The sequence below is a fragment of the Desmodus rotundus genome, chromosome 5, assembly GCF_022682495.2.
Source record: "Desmodus rotundus isolate HL8 chromosome 5, HLdesRot8A.1, whole genome shotgun sequence".
In the NCBI taxonomy this organism is placed as follows: Eukaryota; Metazoa; Chordata; class Mammalia; order Chiroptera; family Phyllostomidae; genus Desmodus; species Desmodus rotundus.
The window spans coordinates 116471455-116490440 of record NC_071391.1 but is presented as its reverse complement, the minus strand read 5'-3'; the positions used below and the strand labels follow the sequence as shown (position 1 = coordinate 116490440).

General features: G+C 52.4%; 1 protein-coding gene across 7 annotated transcripts in view; it reads left to right on the top strand.

Moving 5' to 3' along the window:
• TET3 (tet methylcytosine dioxygenase 3) overlaps positions 1–18107 on the top strand; it is a 97994-nt gene extending 79887 nt beyond the window's left edge. For all 7 annotated transcript variants that reach the window (XM_053923841.1, XM_053923840.2, XM_053923839.1 and 4 more), the window contains 7 exons: positions 1838–1931; positions 5346–5554; positions 6723–6873; positions 9362–9451; positions 10018–10155; positions 13514–13850; positions 14524–18107. In XM_053923841.1, coding sequence (XP_053779816.1) covers positions 1838–1931; positions 5346–5554; positions 6723–6873; positions 9362–9451; positions 10018–10155; positions 13514–13850; positions 14524–16298 — 2794 coding nt within the window. In that variant the 3' untranslated portion in view covers positions 16299–18107. The remainder of the gene's footprint in view (positions 1–1837; positions 1932–5345; positions 5555–6722; positions 6874–9361; positions 9452–10017; positions 10156–13513; positions 13851–14523) is intronic.
• The last annotated feature ends 879 nt before the right edge of the window (positions 18108–18986 follow it).

Below are 18986 nucleotides of genomic sequence, written 5' to 3'. Positions count from 1 at the left end.
GCCAGCCCTGTGCTGGACACTCACGCTGTCCCTGATGTTTCTGTTACTGGTGCGGCAGTGAGTGTCTTGTTCCTGAATCTCGGTGCATTCGCAGAGTTATTTTGGGTCGAGAGCAGCGACATAGAGCACTTGTGTAACTGTGTATGTGTGTTAGCAACATGTATGACTGTAATAGCTGTGATAACATTACCCTCTATTAAATGCTCTACTAAAACAATATGCTGAGACCTACAGACATCCAGGGATAGTTTGATTTAGAAAGTCTGTTAAAATAGCATTCCATGTTAATGGACCAAATGAGAAAAACCATTCCGTTATCTCACTCCTTAAAGCTAAAAATGTTTTTGATAAAACATTTTGATAAAACTGTATTTTTCAGACTGTAAGATGCACTTCCCCCTCCCACAAATTTTGGAGGAAAATGGGGGTGCGTCTTATAGTCCGAATGAAGCTTACCTGGCTCACCGGGCTGGGGGGGGGGTGGGGCACAGGGGTGGCGGTGGAACAGACATTTTTTACTATTTTCCTCCTCTAAAACCTAGGTGCGTCTTATACTCCAAAAATACGGTACATTTATTGGGGTGACAATGGTTAATAAAGATAATCAATTCTTCATTAAAAATCCTTAGAACAGGAGATCCTTTCAAAGTAAGGAAGCCTCTGTCTATCCCAAAGTCGGTGGGCCTCATGCTCAGTGATGAACAGTTGGGGGCATTTCCGGTAAAGTCGGGAAATAAGCCAACGTGCCCGCTAGCACTTGGGCAGTGCTGGTCAGCACGGAGATGAAAGACGGGAGTAGAGGCACAAAGAGTTAAAAAGGAGGAGGTGGCAAATGACCACAATTTGCAGGTAATATGATACTGTACCTGAAAGTAAGAAGCTATTAAAAAATAATTTCAGCAAGATGACTGTGTACATTATTAAGAATAATTAATGTTTGCTGGACTCTTCCCTCATGCCAAGAACTTCAAAGCACTTTAAATAATGCACTCCATGTGGATTATTACCTCATTTGATCTTTTTTCCAAGCCTAGGAGGAAAAAAATCATTTTTATCTCCATTTTACAGATGAGGAACCTGAGGCTTGGAAAAGTTCGGTCCTTTGGCCACAGTCGTAGTGAGAAAGTCACCCCAGCCCAGTCTGTCTGACCTCCCGGGCTGCACTTCAGGCATCCTTACCCCCAGGTGGTCAGGTGGCCTGCCTGGAGCAGGCCCCTTCAGCTCTGGGGCCCGCAGTCTCATCACCTCTGAAGGTGCTTTGTTTGGTTAATTAGCTGCTCTCAGGATACCCGGGCGTGTGCAACGTGTAGGTGGGCCAGGGCAGAAGCCTGAGCGGGAACAGGTGTGTTTACTGTCTTGCGGGAATCTCGGAGCCAGTTCGTGCTTTGCAGGGTCACTGCTCCCTGGCCTCAGGTGTCCTCATCATGTTCACCTGCCAGTTGTGGGTTGTCGAAAGAGAGCAATAAGGATTTATTTTCTCTGTATTTTCTTTGTTTCATTGAATTTATAGTTAGCCCTCAGGGTGACTCAGCTAACAGGGCTAGACACAAATGCTTGGTTAGCCTACCTTTCTAGAGGCTCAGAGCCAATAATCAGGGACATTCTGCTGGACCTCTCCCTGGGCCAGAGCTGGACCAGGTGCACCAGAGGCTGTGGGAACCTGGAAGTGGCCACTGTGTTCCCAGAAGCTCTTAGCACAGAATAAACATTTACACCTTTCTCTTTCTTCTCTGTTGCCCCCACAGTAACTAGAAACCCACTGAGGCTTGCCTTCTTACTGTAAGTTGCTCTCCTTTGGGTTCCTCTGAGCGAAGGGTGCTTCTGTCTCCCTCTCCAGGTATGGAGAGAAGGGGAAGGCCATCCGGATCGAGAAGGTCATCTACACCGGGAAGGAGGGGAAGAGCTCACGCGGCTGCCCCATCGCCAAGTGGGTGAGTGCCGTGACCCTGCAGCCCAGGCTGTGCCTAACCCTCCAGGGCTGGGCTGTGGGGAGGAATTAGACATGTTTCTCTCCAGGAAACCTTGGAACTGGCCTCTGGTGCATGGTTACAATCTTTTTCCCCCAGTTTCAGCTGTTTGACTTCCTTTTAACTTAAATGCCAGCCCCTGGCATCCTGGGTTGGCCTCGGAACTGCTCTAGTCATTATACTCAGCTCACACCGTCCCCACGTTCGAGGCTGGAGACGGTATCTAACCAAAGTCTGGGCCCCACTGTGCCCAACTGCAAACAGACTGCTCTGCCTGGTCTGTGTGCCCAGAGTTCCTGATGGCTCTGGCTCCTGTCTGGAATGGGCTAGGTTAGGCAGGGTCAGGGACAGCCTTGCTTCTGAGCCACTGTGTCTTACGAGGCAATCTGGGTGTCTCAGCAGGGAGATGTCAGCGACTCAGACCCCAATTTCACCCAGAGTTTTCTGACCCTTCCACTTCCAGTCCACAAAGAGACTTCTAGGACCACTGTAGCATGAGGAGCGGCAGCAAGGTTGTCGGGTGGCTGTGAGCCCCGCACTGTGCTGGGCGCATGGGAGAGGGACATGCAGGGAAAATGGAGAGCTCTCTCCCTGTGTTCCAGCTGCTGATGATGTTGAGACACACGAGATAAAATTGCAGAGGCGTGAACAATCGAGGTTGAACTTGGAGAGGCAGACTTGGTGCTGTAGCATTGAGGGACAGGGACACAGGTGATGAGGGAGCGTCAGGCCAGGCTTCCCAGTGAATGTGGACATGTGTGGGGCTGCGAATACAGGGCCACGTCAGACGGGCCGAGGAGAGAGCAGAGGCATTTCTGGTGAGGGGAGTTGCATGGGCTAAGGCGCAAAGGCAGCGTGAACGCACACACAGCTCACTTGGAATGAGGGACAGTGGTCACTGACCTTTGACAGCCAGTGCCCATCTGTGCACCTGCCTGTCCTTACCTGGTATTTACCCCCTGCCTGTGCACCTTTGTATTTAATGAAGGCTCAAAGCAGGAACTCACGGCCCAGAGGTATGTTTTGTTTAGCATGTGAGGAGGAGGTTCTGGCACACACCACAGCAGGGGTGAACCTTGAAGACATCATGCTAGATGAAGTCAGCCAGTCAGAAGAGGACAAACGTTGCATGGTTCCGCTCATGTGAGGGACCCAGGATAGTCGAACTCGTGGGGCGAAAGGTAGAAGGTAGTGACTCACGGGCTGTGGGTGGGGAGAATGGAGAGTTACTGTCCAATGGCGGCAGAGTTTCTGTTTCAGAAGATGGACAAGCTCTGGCGACGGCTGCGCAGCAGTGCGAATGTACTTACTCCCTTTGACCTGTACACTTAGAAACAGCTGAAGTGGTTAATTTTATGGCACGTATATTTTACCACAATAAAAAAAATTGGATGTGGTGCTCCTATCTTTCCAAGAGGAGATTGCATGTAATAATCTAGACTTCTATTTTCTTCTTGCAAAATTGCTAGAGATAGCTACATTGGGCTGGAATTTCCCATAAGCAGTGGCTGATGAAGAGGAGGCTTTGCTTCCTCCTTTTGCAGATGCAAGTGCTTTTACTTTGCCATGGTCCACGCCATTCCCCAGTCTTACTACATCTGGCCCATTTTCCTCATTTATGTTGCCTGCCCAGATGCCCCTTTGACACTGACACACTCCTGACCAAGTCTGTCTCCAGCTCAGACATCTGCTATCCTCCGGGCCCCTCTGCTGGGCCTGCTGTTCCCAGTACCAGCACCGACGCTCGCTCCTACATCACAAAATGTTGATATCACTCAGGGCTGTTCCCTGCCCCTCATTCCTGTGTTCAGGTGGTCCCAAAATCACCCTTCTCCCAAATGTCTCTGGAATTCACTCCTGTTCCTATTTTATTCCCCACTGCCCTAGTTCAGGACTTCGTGCTTGTGTGATGTCCAGTTTCCCAGGCTCCCCCTCTGCCAACCATCTGTCCCCCCATTCTGTAGCATGAGGCTCTTTACATAAGTAAGCCCCCTGCTACCGTCCTGGGAACCCCTCCTGGAGTCCTTGCTCCTCAGTCTGCCACTCAGAGTCCTTCCCAGGCTCCGCTGTCTTTCCGCACCTACGTCTTAGCTGGTCACGGAATTACGTGGGGTCCTTTGGGGAGACTCAGCCCCTCCTTCTCCACTACCTGGACCCTGTGCCTTGACCTCCTGTTTTGGGAGCCAGGACAGTGTTTTAGGGGTGAAGACTGAGGGGAGAACCGGGGGAGGGAATGGCCGGATCCTGAGGATCCTGGAGCCCCACAGAGAGTGTGGGGCTCCAGGCCCTTGCTTTTGAGTCAGCAGCCAGATCAAGATATAACTCACGTACCGGTGACCTGTGTAAAGTGTATAATTCAATGGGTTTTGGTATATTAACATTATTAAATTTTAAAAGTTGTATCGAAATAGATAAAACATAAGGTTTGCCATTCTAACCATTTCTATGGATACAGTTCAGTGACACCAGCTGCATGCACTCGGTGACGCAGCCGTCCCCGCAGTCTGCTCCCGCAGCTCGTCATCGCCCCGCACCGACACTCTGCCCACCAAACGGCACTCCCCACCCTCCCCGCCCCGCACCTGGCAACTCCCTTCTACTCTCTCTCTGAATTCGCCTCCTCTAGGTGCCTCATGGAAGGGGAACCACACGACATTCGTCCTCCGGTGTCAGGCTTCTTTCACTTAGCACAGCGTTCTCGGGGTTCATCCGTGCTGTGGCATGTGTCGGAATTTCGTTCCTTTCTAAGACGACTGCTGTCCCGTTGTACGGACATGCCGTGTCGTGGCCCCATTCATCAGCTGCCGGGCACTGGGCTGGCTGTCTGTGACTGTCACACACACTGCTGCTTGGAACACGGGCTCCAGTGTCTGCTGGGGGCCCTGCTCTCAGATCCCTCGGCGATACCCCCGGAGTGGAATAGACCAGTCGTGTGGTGATTGGATGTCTGGCTCTTTGAGGAACTGCCCAAAACTGTTTTCCACAGCACCGAGGTCCTTGTTTTTTGACCAGAAACATGCGGGTGTGCAGCATTTTCTCTCCCGATGTTTTAGGACGACATAAAACTCTCCTAATATATTTTGGCTTACAATTTTATCTCTATATTTGTACCCCTAAGTCTACATAAATCATTAATTTAGCTTTTGTAATGATTGTTTCCTTCCAAAAAACATAACTTTTGTGTTTTTCATTCCCTAATTATAATGGTGTCAGCCTCCGTGGTCATGACACCCTCAGGACACTGCCCTAAAGAGCTGCTGCCCCCCCCCGCCCCGTGTGATCAGCAGCGGGGAGGCGTGTGCGGCATCCTGTGCAGAGGAGCACAGGTGCCTGGCTCTCTGTCGTTAACGGCGCCCGCCCCGCCCCCCATCCCTGCAGGTAATCCGCAGGCACACACTGGAGGAGAAGCTGCTGTGCCTGGTGCGGCACCGGGCGGGCCACCACTGCCAGAACGCCGTGATCGTCATCCTCATCCTGGCCTGGGAGGGCATCCCCCGCAGCCTCGGAGATACCCTGTATCAGGAGCTCACCGACACCCTCCGGAAGTATGGGAACCCCACCAGCCGGAGATGTGGCCTCAATGATGAGTACGTGGGCGGGGCCCTGGGCAGCAGAGGCAGAGACTCTGGGCAACTCTGGGGAAAGCGCTTGTCCCATCCAGGGCCCTGTTTGCCAGGGGTGAAAGAATGCTTCCTATGGGTCCCGACCTGGGCTCTGGTCCTGGCTGGGGAGGGTCTGTCCACGTGGCTCAGCTTTGCTGTTGTGCCCCGATCAAATCTGAGAGTCTCATGGTGGTGACAAGTGTGAAAAAGTGCGTAAGTGCCCCACTAATACAGGGCATCAGTGATATTCACAAAACCTGCCCTGAGAGGTTTTTCTTTGTATTCCATTTTTTAAATTAAGGTACTTTTCCTTACAATAAAATTGATTCTTTGAGGGACACAGTTGGCAGAGTTTTGACAAATGTTTACAGTCATGTAGCCACGACCATCACAATCAAGGCACAGAACAGTTCCATCATCCAAAAACCTCCCTCGTGCCCCTTTGCAGACAGCCCGCCCCCCGCCCCAGCAGCCGCCAGTCTCGTTTCCTGGCCCCACAGGTTTGCCTTTTCAAGAATGTTGTATGAATGGACCCACACAGTGTAGCCTTTTGAGTCTGTCTTCTGTCCCCGATCACAGTTTCCAGACTTGACCTGTGGGTGTGTATCAGTCAGCAGCCGGTCCCTTTTCACTGCCGAGTAGTACTCCACTGCGGGGATGTGTCGTGGTTTGTCATTGCCCCCAGTGAGGAGCACTCGGGTGGTTTCTGGATTTTATTAGGGGTTGAATTGTAATGTCAGTATTTGTTTAGAGGCCTGTCGGCACACAGGCGTGTTCGAACCCTGTGGTGCATGCGGCTCCCCTGTCTGTGTGGTCTGTGTTAGAGCTGGTCAGGATATCAGAGTTCAGGCAAAGTATGAACCTTCCTGGCTTTTTTACTGGGTTCTCCCCACCTGTCTCAAGCAACCCATGTGCTTCTCCCAACGACAGACTCTCAGACCTCCAGGCTCAGGAGTGGGAACAGAACAGGCCGCAGAGAGCTGCCCCTCTGCCCAAGGAAGTTTGAGGAAGGAATTTAGAATGGGGAAGGATGTGGTCCCAGTCACTGGGAGTCCAGTGGATGTCAGGCCTTAGCAGGGCTTACCTCTGAGGGAGGAGGAAGATTCTAGAACAAAAAAATATACCTATGCTTAACACATGGTGTGTGTTGCAGCCGGACCTGCGCTTGCCAAGGCAAAGACCCCAACACCTGTGGTGCCTCCTTCTCCTTTGGTTGTTCCTGGAGCATGTACTTCAACGGCTGCAAATACGCTCGGAGCAAGACACCTCGCAAGTTCCGCCTCGCAGGGGACAACCCTAAAGAGGTGAGGAGCTCACAGGGAGCAGCAGGCCTCTCCCATTCACCCTGCCACGCCTCGTGTCTTTAATTGTCTTGTGGGGTTAACACACCACAACTCGGATGTATGGAAAATGAGGCTTTATTTTTGTTAACTGACCTTATCTTGCTATGAAATAAGGTTACCTGGGAAATGCATGGACAGGTGCAATTAGTGGAAAATTAGGCTTTCCAATCACAAGTGCTTAGGCTCCTCCAGTTTAAAACCATCTCTTAAAGTAAATATTCAAATTTCTCATTGGAATTTGATCCTTTTAAAGGGTAATTTCTTTCCTTCATTCTTCCCGAGACCTCTTTATGGGTCTGGGAGGTGTCAGGAGGAGGGCCCCTGGTCCTTGGCCCATTCTCTGGGCCAGTGCCCGACCTCCCGAGGGGTCCCCCATCCTGTCTGGTAGCCGGGAGGATGCCTCTGTGCAGTTGTCCTGTCTTCTCCTTTCCAGGGGCCTGGCCTGCTCCCTGGGCACTGGGCTGGCATCTACAAGGTGCGGCCTCTAGGTCTGAGGCCTCCTTCTGCAGTCTCTTTATTGAAGGCCAGGCCTCCTGCCCGACCCAGGGACAGTGGGACAACAGGCCTGTGGGTCTGGACTGCTGGCTGTGCTCAGGCTGCAGCAGCAGGAGCACCAGGTCCGGACACCTCCCACTCTGCTACTTCCCCCTGTTCCCCATGTGCAGAAGGCTGTGAGATGAAGGCCACCTGAGAGGTGGCCTCCACTCGGCATTCCAAATGCAAAGAAGACACAGGCCTGTCTTGGCTCTGTGCCATTTCCCTCCAGCCTCCCTGCCTCTCTCCTGCCTGAGCTCCTGCAGGGTGGCCGTTCGGGTCCCTTTGCTTGGTTCCAGGCAGCATCTTGACCCCAGCCACTGTGTCTCAGCTCTCTCCAAGCTCCTCGAACCAGACGGGCTTCCCATTTTCCACCTGCAGGGACTTCCCTGGGGCACATTTTTCTGCACCAAAAATAAACTTCTATGCTTAGACGTCCAGCTTTGCTTTTGAGAAGTAAAAAGGAGCATTTTCTAATTTATAGCCCTTTTCCCCCTCAAGGCCTGGCTGTTAGACTATTGTGTGAGCTAGTCTGATAGCCTGGTTTGACACTGGAGTTTTATTTTGGACAGCATCCGCTTTCCCTGAAAGCAGCAAATACTGTTGCTTCAATGCACGCAGGAGCCTCAGGGCCACCAAGAGGTCAGAGTCACCGGGAATGAAAATGCATTGGTTTAATTTCTCACAAATACTTCCCTTGTTCCATTAGCTACTATTTCCTGGGCACTTACTAAGTGCGGGGTACCCTGCCCAGCACCTGACAGGTATCTCAGTTAATTTCACAACACCCTCCTGACCTGCCCTAGGCACATCACTCCTAACTTTCCAGGTGAGGATGTGGCTTGCCCAAGGCCATATGGCCGTGATGGTGAAGCCACAGTTTAAAGCTCATGGTTTAAGGAGGCCTGTTTCTCCCCAGAGTTTACACGCCTCGCCTTCTGCTGTGCTGGCTTCAGGCACATGGCGCTGGTGGCCGCATCGGAGCGGCAGCCAGGGAGGTGCAATTGTGGGTGGCAGCCTTTGCTGATCCTATGAACTTGGTTCTTTTTTTCTTCCCTCTTTCTCCTTTCTTCCATGAAAACTCTTCATGCCTTCTCTGGAAACTCTTTCGAGGCCCACTAGGAGCATCTGCAACCCTACTAACTGCCCTTGGAGGGCCAGAGGCTGGCTGTGGACACCTGGAATGTAGCTGGGGGGGCTGCCGCTTCGCTCAGGGCGGCCTTGTCCATTGGAGCATCCTGTGATGATGGAGATGTTGTTCCCTGCTGTCTAGTACAGGAGCCACAGGAGCCGCATGTAGCCATTGGGCATTTGAATGTGGCTGGTGCAGTGGAGGGAGTGAATTTTAATTTTATTTAATTTTCATTAAAATTCATGTGTATTTCAGTAGGCACACGTGGCTTGTGACTAACACAGCAATGGTGCCAGGTAGAGAGGATGGAGCTTTGAAATCTTGCACCTGGCTCAGGACAGGCTCTGGGCCCGGCCAGCTATGGAACTTCTAGTGTGCACCTTGACCACACCTCAGCCAGTGCTTCCCTGTCTCTGACATGGGAAGGTGGGTCCACACTCATCGCTCACACCTTCACGTGCTCCCGTGTCACCCTCTATCCCAGGGTGTGGAGCACTCACAAGCAAGAGCTGTTCTTAGGTGGTCTGGGCAGCACTGGGCTGGAAGAACGGTAGCTTAGCAGTCAGGGATGACTACCAATGGCTTTTCCTGGTGCACTTGTGTCTCCAACTTTAAAACAGACGTGGCACTCCATACCTCGCACAGAAGGACGCTGTAACAGCACCTTGCCTCCTGTCTCCCCGGGGGAAGCCCAGTGGTGGTTCCAGAGTGGTGGCTGGTTTCCAGCAGGTAGAGTTGGCAAGTTGGGCTGCTCTGGACATGCGACTGCTCTTGTCTCCACAGGAAGAAGTGCTCCGGAAGAGTTTCCAGGACCTGGCCACCGAAGTCGCTCCCCTGTACAAGCGGCTGGCCCCCCAGGCCTACCAGAACCAGGTACTGAGTCCTGACCTTCCTCTGCCCACGTAGCATCACCATCTCTGCCCAGGCTCCCCAAGGCAGGGAACAGGGGGGTGAGCTCCTCCTCTGTGCTCCTTACTGGAAAGGCCCAGCCAGAGGCGGAGCAGTGATGTGGTTCTTTTACAAGACCCCTTTTTCACACCACACTGACAGCATCCCAGTCCATCTCTCCTGCATCCCTGGTCTTCAGCCCCCTCTACTGCCTCTGGTCTGGTTTTCACTGGTGAGGCTTGAGTTTACCTCCCCTGGCACTTGTACCGCGCACCCCTAACGTAGGGTGTGGAGCCCTCAAAGTGGGAACCGTTTTTATGTGTCCAAGTGGCGTATCAAGGTCCCCTCCAGAGGAGGCCAGGGGCTTTGAGATAACCCAGGAGGGAGTGATTCCTGCAGGGGCGTCGGCCAGAAAACCTCCATCCCGCAGCCCAAAGGCAAGGCAACCGTGATCCTTAACTCACCTTCCCCAAGACCTGCCCTACCCAGGTACACAATTAAGGCCACTTACCTCAGGTCACCTGAGCAGCTCTCCTTGGTCATCCACACAGGTGACCAATGAGGAAATAGCGATCGACTGCCGCCTGGGGCTAAAGGAAGGGCGGCCCTTCTCGGGGGTCACGGCCTGCATGGACTTCTGTGCCCACGCCCACAAGGACCAGCATAACCTCTACAACGGCTGCACAGTGGTAAGGAAGCCTGTGTCCTGTTAACAGCCTCACCCACTGGACCGCCCTGGGATGGGCTGACTAGGCCGTGTGGACAGAAGGGCTCGGGGAGGGAGGGACCTACAGACAGATTCTCAGACACTGGGACTGTCCTGCCAGACTGCCTGCTCCTGCCCACCTTTCTGAGGAAACCCTCACCTGCCTGGCTGTGGCTCAGTGCATTGAGTGCCGGCCTGTGAATCAAAAGGTCGCTGGTTTGATTCCTAGTCAGGACACATGCCTGGGTTGTGGGCCAGGCCCCCAGCAGAGGGTGCGTGAGAAGCAACCACACATTGCTGTTTCTCTCCCTCTCTTCCTCCCTCCCTTCCCCTCTCTAAAAAATAAATGAATACAATCTTTTTTAAAAAAAGGAAATAAAGCCCTCACCAGATCCGTGCACGGGCTCACCTTGTTGTCCGTGGTTAAGTGAATGCTGCGGAAAGCAGTCCCTTGGGCACGGAGGCCCGTTATCTGAAGTGTGGTTCCAGGTCTCTGTGAACACTCGACTTAAATCCGAACACCCTCTCGGTTCATTCAGTGAGCACATGTTTGCTGTGCCCGGGTACGGCTTTAGATGCCAGGGCATGACGTGCACAGAGTCCTTCCCGGGTGTGTGATCTGGTCTGCTGTCTGGAGAGATGGAAGCTGTGAGGAAAAGGTGAAGGCGGGCCGAGGGTGAAGTGATGGGAGGTATTTTAGAGGTGGCAAGAGCTCTGTGTGGAGGGGCACCAGAGCTGAGACGTGAGGAAAGTGAGAGAGTGAGGAGCCGACTGTGTGGGTGTGGAGTGCTCCAGGCAGAGGGACCAGCACAGGGGGGCTGCGGGTAAAGGGGCAGGCAGGGACCAGGGCGCAGGGAGCCAGGCGACCTGGCAGGGCCAGGGGGTGTGCTCTAAGTGTGATGGGAAGTCCCTGGGGGGCTCTTCCGCTGCAATGAGTAAGATCTCATTTATAAAGTTAGACACAGTCTCTTGTTCCTGCAGATGGAGAATAAAGTGCGTGGGGTTGGGGAGAGGGAAGGGTGGGAGGCTAGGACCATTGTCTAGGCCAGAGGTGACAGGGCCTGGGCAGGAATGAGGGTGGGAGTCAGGGGTAAGTAGACAGATCTTGGGTGACTTTGAAGATAGGGCTGAGAGGATTTGCTGATGGGACTGGATACAGGATGAGAAAGCAGACTGGAGGACCGCTCCAAGGCCTGTAGCATAGCAGCTGAGCGAGTGTTGGTGTGAAATACTGAGATACAGAACAATGGAGGAAGACCAGTTTGGGGTGAAAAAATAAAGAATTCTGTTTTGAGATGCTTGCTAGATGTTGGGGTGGAGATGTGGAATAGGCAGGGGAGAGAAAGAATCTGAAGAAATGAACTCCGGACGGGAGAGCATGTAGTTAGTTCATGGTGAGAGCCCCCAGGCTCCATGCAGTCAACAGGAGAGTGAGTGGAGAGGAGGAGGGGTTTGGGCTTGCGTGGGACACCCTCAAAGGGAGGAGGCCAGCTATCTTCTCTGCGCTTTAACTAGGTCTCGGGCAGACAGGGCTTCCCGAGGAGCTGGGGAAGAGGCAGGGGCACCCATGAATTCATCTAAAAAAGGTCCCCAGATCTGGCGCAGCTTGTGGCCCCATGGAGAGTGATGGCCCAGCCCTAGGATTCCATTTCTCCACCTTGTCTTCCTTCTCCATGTCCAAGGCCAAGAAGCAGGATGGGGCAGGCTCCTGTCTATACTCTATTGTGGGGTCTCCAGCTGAAATAGAAAGGGAGGGCCCTCCAGGGTTAGGAGGGGGGTGGGGAGGAGGACAGAGCACCAGGAGAAAGGAGCACAGGGAGGTTATTGGGGTCTCAGAGTTTCTAGAGTTTGGAGAGAAAAGAAGGAAACTTGTTCCAAAATGAATAGTATATTTTACTAATTGAACAACTGTTTGTTGTAAAAACATTTAAATAACGTAAGAAAGTATAAATAGAGTAAAAGTTGCCTGAAGTCCCGTAGAAATAGCCAATGTTAGCATTTTAATGACCGTTCATTTAGACACTTGAATGTGTGTGCATGTACAGCTGTATCAATTTCACACAAAGGGCTCCCTCCCTGCCTCCCTTCCCCTCTCTCTAAGTGTAAATAAGTAAATAAATAAAAAAATAAGTAAATCTAAAAAAAATCGAATTGTGTATAAATTGAGCCCTGACTAGCGTGGCTCAATTGGTTGGAGCAAACTGAAAGGTCGCAGGTTCAATCCCAGTCAGGGCACAAACAAGAGACAACCGATCAATGTTGAAAGAATTTCATACACATTGAAATGCCTGTGTACTTACCCTCAAAACAACCCATAAAATCTTAATTATGAAAGGAAAAAAAGCCGAGAGTAAACTTGAAGGAAAAAAATCAAACCTTGTTAGTAATCAGAGAAATGCAAACCAGCGAAACACATTTTGATAATGTGCAAAAAGTTTTTAAGAAATTGTTGGCAAAATTATGGAAAAGTGTAAGAATATTGAAACACCCATTCTGCCAATATGGGTTAAACGCTGATGATAATTATTTTGAGTAGTTTAGCAACATGTGGCAGTTCTGCTCCACAGTCTTTCATCTAAGGAATTAAGTATCTTAAAATTTTTGGCCAAAGGGTAAGGTATTATTTGTGATACGGAAAAATTGGAAGCAAGTTTAAATGGTAATGGAGGAGTAAATAAATGAACGCATTGATACAATGGAACCAGCTCTTAAATCATCCTGAGGGAGAATATTTACTATATTTTTTACATGAAGTTATAGGACCACATGCATAATATGAAAGTGTTTACAGTGGTTACATCTGGGTGGTGGGATTAGGGAAACAGGGATTAGGGATTAGGAAATTTTTATTTCCTTTTTGCTGGCCTGAGTTTTCTGCAACCAGCACAAGCAGTTTTGAATAAAAAGGAAAACTATTTTAAGAGCGAAAGGAGGCCGAGTGTTCAGGGCACAGAGGGCAGTGGGGGGAGGTCTGATTGTGCTGGCCTGGAGGGAGGGCGGTGCAAGTCTCCCAGCCCTGAGCTGGCCCCCTGCCAGCCATGTGACCCTGGGCCAATCATCTCATCCCCTCTCAGCTTTACTAAGATCACATGAGATAGTGTGAATGGACGCGCTTTGAAAGCTGTAGAGCAGACTCAATGTTGGTGGTACTGTTACTCTGGGAACCAAGAAAGAGGTGCTTTTTAGACATTCCAGGAGGTAAGAGGGAGCATTAGGGCTGAGTGGATGGCTGGTGCTGGGGCTGCCGGTGGGGGCAGTGTCACCAGTGGTGGATGCTCAGCCGCTCCTCCCAGTGCTGGGCTCTCCCAACTCTGTGCCCCTCCCTCTCTCTGCTGGGGCAGGTCTGCACCCTGACCAAGGAAGACAATCGCTGCGTGGGCAAGATCCCCGAGGACGAGCAGTTGCACGTGCTGCCCCTGTACAAGATGGCCACCACGGATGAGTTCGGCAGTGAGGAGAACCAGAACGCCAAGGTGGGCAGTGGGGCCATCCAGGTGCTCACCGCCTTCCCCCGCGAGGTCCGGCGCCTGCCAGAACCGGCCAAGTCCTGCCGCCAGCGGCAGCTGGAGGCCAGGAGGGCAGCGGCTGAGAAGAAGAAGATTCAGAAGGAGAAGCTAAGCACTCCAGAGAAGATCAAGCAGGAGGCCCTGGAGCTGGCTGGCATCTCCACTGACTCAGGTGTGTGTGGAGCGGGCATCCACTGGGGGTGGCATTGGTGCTTGTTGGGTGGTGGCCCTGGACAGCTCCCTCACCTCCCCCTTCATGCCTCAGGATCACATTCCAGGCAGTACAGTCCTGGGGCATCTCCCAGCCACCTGGACCACCCCATTTTCTTAACTTTGTCAGTCGGGTGGCAGTCACAGTGATCCCAGGACACCAAACCTGGTGGGAGATGTCTGGGCAGCCAGGCAGGAGGTGGGCTTGTCTTCCCGAAGAGGAGCTGGGTTTCCCCTGCAGCTTGCCCGCTCCCTCCCTGAGAGACTGTGGAGGCCCCATGGCTTCAGGCATGTGGGCTGCAGTGGGGCAGCAGAGTGGGCCGGCTCTCCCTTCTCCTGGCCCTTGTCCCTGCAGTGGCCAGCAGGAGGGGAGGTGCTTCAGTGAAGACTTGTGTGAATATTTGAGGGGCGGGGAGTGATGCAGAGGGCGCTGTGGGCTCTGGGAGCCACTTCTCCCAGGGCCTCAGCAGGTCTGGGGGGGCCGTGATGAGCAGCACCCAGAGCAAGTCCAGCCTTACCTGCCGAGGGAACCTCTGTGGGAGAGGGGAGATTCTATCCCCAGTCCTCCTACCCAACGCCTTGGCCAGCTGTGGTTCTATCTGCTTCTCCTCTGCCTTGCCTCCTGTTCTCCCCAGGCCTGTCTCTGAAGGGTGGATTGTCCCAGCAGAGCCTGAAGCCCTCGCTCAAGGTGGAGCCACAAAACCACTTCAGCTCCTTCAAGTATGGCAGCAACACGGTGGTGGAAAGCTACTCGGTGCTGGGCAGCTGCCGGCCTTCTGACCCATACAGCATGAACAGCGTGTACTCCTACCACTCCTACTATGCACAGCCCAGCCTGGCCTCCGTCAATGGCTTCCACTCCAAGTACGCTCTTCCGTCATTCAGCTACTACAGCTTTCCATCCAGCAACCCCGTCTTCCCCTCTCAGTTCCTGGGGCCTGGCACCTGGGGGCACAGTGGCAGCAGCTGCAGTTTCGAAAAGAAGCCAGACCTCCATGCTCTGCACAACAGCCTGAGCCCGGCCTACGGTGGTGCTGAGTTTGCCGAGCTGCCTGGCCAGGCTGTTCCCACGGACACCCACCACCCCACTCCTCACCACCAGCAGCCTGCTTATCCAGGCCCCAAGGAGTATCTGCTTCCCAAGGCCCCCCAGATCCACCCAGCATCCAGGGACCCCTCTCCCTTTGCACAGAGCTCCAACTGCTACAACAGACCCATCAAACAAGAGCCAGTAGACCCACTGGCCCAGGCTGAATCTATAACCAGAGACCCTGGTAAGATGGGCAAAACACCTTTGCCCGAGGCATCTCAGAATGGGGGACACAATCACCTATGGGGACAGTACTCAGGAGGCCCAAGCATGTCCCCCAAGAGGACTAACAGTGTGGGTGGCAGCTGGGGTGTGTTCCCTCCAGGGGAGAGCCCTGCCATTGTCCCCGATAAGATCAGTTCTTTTGGAGCTGGCTGCCTCACTCCTTCCCCCTTCCCAGATGGCCAGTGGGGGCTGTTCCCTGGCGAGGGGCAGCAGCCGGCTTCCCAGCCTGGAGGACGGCTGCGAGGCAAACCATGGAGCCCCTGCAAGTTTGGGAATAGCACGTCAGCCTTGGCCGGGTCCAGTCTGACTGAGAAGCCATGGGGGGTGGGGGCAGGGGATTTCAGCTCTGCTCTGAAAGGTGGTCCTGGATTCCAAGACAAGTTGTGGAGCCCCCTGAAAGGGGAGGAGGGACGGATTTCAACCCCGGGGGTAAGCCAGCTGGACAAAGCCTGGCAGTCCTTTGGCATGCCCCTGGGCTCCAGTGAGAAGCTGTTCGGGGCCCTGAAGTCCGAGGAGAAGCTGTGGGATCCCTTTAGCCTGGAAGAGGGGACAGCTGAGGACCCCCCCAACAAGGGGGTGGTAAAGGAGGAGAAGGGCGGCATGGAGGAGGAAGAGGAGGAGCTGTGGTCTGACAGTGAACACAACTTCCTGGACGAGAACATCGGTGGCGTGGCTGTGGCCCCCGCCCATGGCTCCATCCTCATCGAGTGCGCCCGACGGGAACTGCACGCCACCACCCCCCTCAAGAAGCCCAACCGCTGCCACCCCACCCGCATCTCGCTGGTCTTCTACCAGCACAAGAACCTCAACCAGCCCAATCACGGGCTGGCCCTCTGGGAGGCCAAGATGAAGCAGCTGGCAGAGAGGGCACGACAGCGGCAGGAGGAGGCTGCCCGGCTGGGCCTGGGCCAGCAGGAGGCCAAGCTCTATGGGAAGAAGCGCAAGTGGGGGGGTGCCGTGGTCACCGAGCCCCAGCATAAGGAGAAGGGGATTGTCCCTACCCGGCAGGCGCTGGCTGTGCCCACAGACTCAGCGGTCACCGTGTCCTCCTACGCCTACACGAAGGTCACTGGTCCCTACAGCCGCTGGATCTAGGTGCCAGGGTGCCAGCGTACCTCAGCATCGGGCCCGGCCCGAGCTGCCTCTGTGGTGCTTTTGCCCTCACACCTGGGGGCGGGTTGGGGGTGCAGAAGTCTTTTTATCTATATATACATATATATAGATACGCATATATATGTATTTATGGTCCAAACCTCAGAACTGACCCGCCCCTCCCTTCCCCCACTTCCCCAGCACTTTGAAGAAGAAGCTACGGCTGTCGGGTGATTTTTTTCGGGAATTTAATATTTATATCTCCACATTGGCTTTTTACCCCCCTTGTTAGGGGGGACTTTTATTTTCTCTTGTTTTTAAAACTCTATCCTTGTATATGACAATAATGGAAAGAAAGTTTATAGTGTCCTTTCACAAAGGAGTAGTTTTAAATTCCATTTAAAAATGTGTATTTATTGGATTTTTTAAAAGCGACAATAGTAATGGTAAAGGATGGTCAGGATAGGCCGGAAGTGCTCATTCCTGCCCAGTCTGGCTGGGCCCGGCGAGCCTGGCCTTCTTGGGAGCTGACGAGGTTCTCTCAGCCACCTGCCCCTCATGAGCCAAGTGCAGATTGTAGCTACCCAGTCCATCCCTCTGGACAGACACGGCCTCCCTTCGGGGGAGGGTGCCCTCAGGATGGCTTCTGTTCTCTCTGGTAGGATGGAAGAATCTGTAGAAAAACATCTGGGGTCCCTTTTCCAGGCACCAGCTTGGTGTTGTGGGGAGGGGGCAGGTGCACCCCAGGCCAGGCACCTGAGCGGCTGACGTAGTTTTCCCCAGAAACCAGGTTGGAAGTAAGACAGCTTCAAGCTTGCTAGTCTCCACACTGAATCCTCTCTGTCTGTTATTTATCAAGTCACATGATGTCATGGTTCCCTAGGCAGCACCTTGTGATGGAGCTGGAGTTGAGAGGCTCTCAGGAGCCTTTTTCCACCAAGTCAACAAGCCAATGAGTAATACTGGGCTGAAGGAATTTGTCTTATAGGCAGTTATTTTTAAAACGCCCCAAAGTCCATGCTGATACTGAAAAAGGGCTACTGTATCTTTAAAAACAAGAAGCTGAACCCAAGCTGTGAAAAGCCAGCATTGCCACGTGTGCAGCGCTGCGCAGAGCCTGGTGCTGTAGTATTGTGCTGGGATTTCCTTGACTTAAGGGCAGGGCTCATCCTGCAGGAGCTCAGCACACCAGTGTAACAGCAGTTAACGCATCTCTCCTTATTTCTGGATTTTCCCATTGGGTAATGGTGCATGCCCCACCCCGAGCCCACCCCCTCCATGCTATCACTTGGGGGGTGGGCCTACACTTAACAATTTTAAAATACAAGAGTCAAACGTTTTCAGCTGGTAGCTATGATTTTCCTCCCTAATTGGTGCCATTTCTCTATTCGGTCATTTTCTCCTCTCCTTCCTCCCCTCTTCACCCACTTCAACACACGCATTCGAAAATTCTGGTGCATTCGTTCAGTTCTTTGAAATAAGAATGTGGTGCTTAATTTTCACAACATGTTGAGAGAGCTTGGGCCTGACAGGTGGAAGCAGCATTCGCGGACAGTAAGTCACTCTTCTTGGCGTGTGTGTTTTCCCTGTGGCGTTAGCAGCGATGATGTCAGTGTGGATGTGTGGTGAATGGGAGGCTTCATCAGGACACACAGAGGGGGACGTGGCCACTCAGTGAATGACCGCCGAGCCCTGAGATAAACGTCAGATGTTTATGGAGCAGTTTTATTCAGATGTGGGTCTTCCTAAAACGAGTTTAACAATCAGATGACGATGCTGAAGGCAAGTTCCTGAGCTTCCAGGTGCCTTGTGTAGGAGCCGAGAGCCGCCCGCTGGGTGTTCACTGCAGGGGCCCAGGAGCACTGGCGGAGGTCGCTGTGACAGTCCTGAGCATGTGTGTGGTCTGGTTTTAACTGTAAATAGGGAAAGATTTTTTTAAGCACTTTTGCCTAGATTTAAACAGCAACTTGAAAAAATAAAGTATGTTTTAACATGTAATTGTGGGAGAAATTGTAAATAGTAGCTGAATATTTAACGTGCTTTTGTCTATCCTTCACTTTTACCATATTCTGTAAAGTTGCATTTATTTTACAGGACAAAAATGAAATATTATTGCTTTTGAAATAAATACCCAAGAGCTTATCAGGATTTAGAATTATTCAGAACTCAGAAGTATAGGAAAACCTCTGACCTTCAGTGTGACAAGCTAAAGGAAGCAGAGTCTTTAATGAGCATGCTGATTTTCTAGTTTTGGGGAGAAGTTGGGTCCTTTAAATGCTATTTTGCTTATCGCATCAGTACTTTTATGCAGGTCTCATTTGACTCCGTGCTTAGGTAGATACGGGGGTGCCTTGAAAACTTCATTTTAAATGATCTTAAGCAAGAAATACAATATTTTACGAAACATTTGGAGAATGTGACCGTCTGTATGGCGCGGGAGAGCCCCAGGTTGGCTGCTGGTTTGGAAGGTCCCGAGTGTAACCCAGGCGATTCTGATACTTGGCGTGTGTGAGTCTTCCTGATGTATGGTAGCTATACTCTTTCCCTCGATGCCCTTTGGTAGCAAAGCCATTAGATGAAAAGAGAATCCAATACAAGCTCAAAGCATGTGGTATCTCCCCTCCCCCCACCCCACGCTCAAACAGCCTCTGGTGCATAAATTTCTAGATTAGCAAGCAGGCTGCTGAGAGG